This window comes from Triticum urartu, unplaced genomic scaffold (assembly GCF_003073215.2).
Source record: "Triticum urartu cultivar G1812 unplaced genomic scaffold, Tu2.1 TuUngrouped_contig_4707, whole genome shotgun sequence".
NCBI lineage: Eukaryota > Viridiplantae > Streptophyta > Magnoliopsida > Poales > Poaceae > Triticum > Triticum urartu.
The window spans coordinates 1-3,572 of NW_024115319.1; the positions used below are offsets into that span (position 1 = coordinate 1).

A 3,572-nucleotide genomic window follows, 5' to 3' on the forward strand; every position below is an offset into this window, starting at 1 on the left:
AAGGCCTGCTCGCGGCTGCTGCCGAGGCCGGCTATGGCGGCACTATTCGGTGTCGTTCCCTTGTTGAAGGCATCATTGTTGAGAAGTTTCAGGCCACTATCTGCTACCTCTGGGGGAAACTCTAGATCAGTAGATCGGATGACGCCGGCATCATTGTGTCGTTTCCCTCTTGTGGTGTCATTCTTGGAGGTGTACACGGGCTCGAGGGACCAGTGGACAGAATAATTGGTGGAGCGGTGATTTATCCTGCACATTAATGGTGGCGTTTCTCGGCGGCGTGGCGCAGTGGAGACTCGGCGCCTGATGTGTGGCGAGGGACTCGCGCAGGAGGGTGACGTTATCAGGCGTCATGATGGCGTCGATGGCAGAGAGGCCGGGCAAGGTGGTGCAGCAGTACAACACTGAAGATGGATTGGTGGCAGGTGGCTGCGGCGCCCTCATACCCGGCAGGCATCCTACTCGAGGAGTGCGCCGGACTAGTAGGTGCCCCATACCCGGCAGGCGTTCTGGTTGGGACCTCAGGTCTTAGATGTTTAGGTCTGGCTGCGATGTCTGTTTGGTATTAGGCCCAGACTATCAACGCCCCTTCATTAATTGGATAGAAGTAGCGACAGTTGTTCCTTAGATGGTGGCTTTAGTCTTACTGTTGTATGATTTTGTAAGGTCTTATGAGAACAATTAATAAAGTGGCCGTATGCATCATCTAGATGCAGAGGCCGGGGTCCTCCTCCTTTTCTAAAGAAAAGAAAACGTATCAGTATTCCAATCCAACGGGGTCCTAACAGAGCCGCTACTTAATATTACCTCAGTACAAAAAAAAGTTGTCTTAGAATTGTTGATGTATCTAGACATGTTTTAATGTTAGATACAGTCATATTTGTAGACAAATCTAAAATAATTTTTTCAGAACCGGGAAATATATTATAAATAAAATAAAGCAAAACCAGAAGCTCAAATAGGGATTTCAACCGATCCACTTCGTCCGGTCCCCGAAACCCTAGGCGCTTAATCAATGGGCCGCAAAGACTCGTCCGCCGTCGCCAGGTCGGAAGCGCGTCCACCGGTGTCCAAGATTCTAGCTTCCATGAACGCGCCGGCGGCTTCCAGATCCAGGCCTTCACGACCCAGGTCCTCCAAGGCCGCCGCCGCCGTGTCAGCGTATGCTCCTATCGACCTCCCTCCGTCAGACGACGAGGAAGAGGAAGAGGAGAAGGAAGGGGGGGAGGTCGCCTCGAAGCCCAGGGCTGCCCGCTCCGCCGTCGACCTCAAGGCCATCGGGCCGTCGGACAAAAGCTCTAAAAAGAAGGACAGGCGTGACGCTATGGTGGCCGCGGCCGCCGATGCCGCCAGGCGAGAGGCTCTTCGGGATGACCGTGACGCCTTCTCCGTCGTCATGGGCGCGCGTCTTCACGGATCCGACGACGCCGACGGCAATATCAGGGACATCGTTGTCGACAACTTCTCGGTGTCCACGTGCGGGAAGGAGCTGCTCAAGAGCGCCTCCCTCCGGATCTCTCACGGCCGACGATACGGCCTCGTGGGGCCCAACGGCATGGGCAAATCGACCTTGCTGAAGCTGCTGGCTTGGCGGCAGTTGCCGTTGCCCAAGAGCATCGATGTCCTGCTTGTGGAGCAGGAGATCGCTGGCGATGACTGTCCGGCGATCGAGGCTGTGGTTGCCGCCGATGAAGAGCTCGCCGCCCTCCAAGCCGAGCAGGCGAGACTTGAGGCCTCAGAAGATCTTGATGGCGACAACGAGGGGAAGCTTACCGAGGTGTACGAGAGGCTCAATCTCTGCGGCTCGGACGCCGCCAGGGCACGTGCATCCAAGATCCTGGCGGGGCTAGGGTTCGACCAGGCTATGCAGGGCAGGCCCACCAAGTCGTTCAGCGGGGGCTGGAGGATGCGCATCTCGCTCGCCCGCGCGCTCTTCATGCAGCCAACGCTGCTGCTGCTCGATGAGCCTACCAACCATCTGGACCTCCGAGCTGTGCTCTGGTTGGAGCAGTACCTGTGCTCGCAGTGGAAGAAGACACTGATCGTCGTGTCCCATGACCGGGACTTCCTGAACACCGTGTGCAACGACATAGTACATTTGCACGACAAGAGCCTGCACCTCTACCGTGGCAACTTTGACGATTTTGAGAGTGGGTATGAGCAGAGGAGGAAGGAGGTGAACAGGAAGGCCGAGGTGTATGACAAGCAGATGAAAGCTGCAAGGAAGACTGGCAGCAAGGCAGCGCAAGACAAGGTGAAAGGCCAAGCGCTGTCAAAGGCTCATAAGGAAGTTGCCAAGAACACGGGGAAGGCTGCTGCTGCTGCTGCCCGCAATGACGGCGTGAAGCCGGTGGATCTGCCTCACAGGTGGCTTGACTACAATGTCGAGTTCCACTTCCCAGAGCCCACGTTGCTAACGCCGCCGCTCCTTCAGCTCATTGATGTGGGGTTCAGCTACCATGGCCTGCCAGACTTCAAGCTGTCAAGTGTTGATGTTGGCATTGATATGGGAACACGTGTTGCAATTGTCGGGCCCAATGGAGCAGGCAAGTCTACTCTTCTCAATTTACTTGCTGCTGATCTCGTCCCAACTGAAGGAGACGCCAGAAGGAGCCAAAAGCTGAGGATTGGGCGTTACTCACAGCATTTTGTCGACTTGTTGACCATGGAGGAAACTGCGGTTCAGTACTTGCTTAGGCTCCACCCTGACCAGGAGGGCATGAGCAAGGCGGAGGCTGTCCGGGCAAAGCTTGGAAAGTTTGGCTTGCCGGGGCACAGCCATCTTACTCCCATTGCTAAGTTATCCGGTGGTCAGAAGGCTCGTGTTGTCTTCACTTCAATATCAATGTCGCGCCCTCACATTCTCTTGCTGGATGAGCCAACAAATCACCTCGACATGCAAAGTATCGACGCCTTGGCAGATGCTCTAGATAAATTTAAAGGAGGCGTGGTCTTGGTTAGCCATGACTCGCGCTTGATATCGCGAGTTTGCCAAGATGAGCAGAGGAGCCAGATCTGGGTTGTGCAAGATGGCACTGTATCAAAGTATGATGCCACGTTTGAGGATTACAAGGATGAATTGACGGAAGAAATAAGACAGGAAGCTTTTAGCTCCTCAGCAAATCAGAAATCAACCTGCAGTGCCTGCGTATGTCTCATGCCGGTCAGTCTCATGTGGAGCGAGTGCGGGGGCTACGGTTCGGATCCGCTGCTGGTTCGCCCCACCACGTTCCGGCAGCCATCAAACAACATTGCGTTGCACGCTGCCTCGCCACTCTGTCTGTGACACCCAAGTTGCCGCCTGACGTGACTTCGAGGAAGTCCATGTCCCTCGAGCTGGGTTCCTGCCTTTCCTCGGGTTATCTGTTGGTTTTAGGTCAATTTGGTGCTGGTATTTGTGGGTCGCTGTGGCACCGTTGTTTTGTAAGTTATATTATTATTATTAATCATAAAAATTCTGAGGGAAACTGAAATCTTGTTGTTTTATTTTTCACGAATAAACAAATTCCTTATCATTTCATTAGTAGGGAGAATAGAGTTACAAACGCTAGCTAGCGATAGGCCACGAACAAGAT

The 3,572-nt window shown here is 54.0% G+C and overlaps 1 protein-coding gene across 1 annotated transcript; it reads left to right on the forward strand.

The window, feature by feature from the left end:
• The first annotated feature begins 1,012 nt into the window (after window positions 1-1,012).
• LOC125528207 (ABC transporter F family member 4-like) lies at window positions 1,013-3,283 on the forward strand. Its single transcript, XM_048692710.1, has one exon. The coding sequence runs from the start codon at window positions 1,013-1,015 to the stop codon at window positions 3,281-3,283; it is 2,271 nt and encodes a 756-aa protein (XP_048548667.1).
• Window positions 3,284-3,572: the final 289 nt, after the last annotated feature.

Excerpts from the sequence above, each read along its gene's own strand:
- LOC125528207 (XM_048692710.1), top strand. The coding sequence starts at position 1,013 with ATGGGCCGCAAAGACTCGTCCGCCGTCGCCAGGTCGGAAGCGCGTCCA.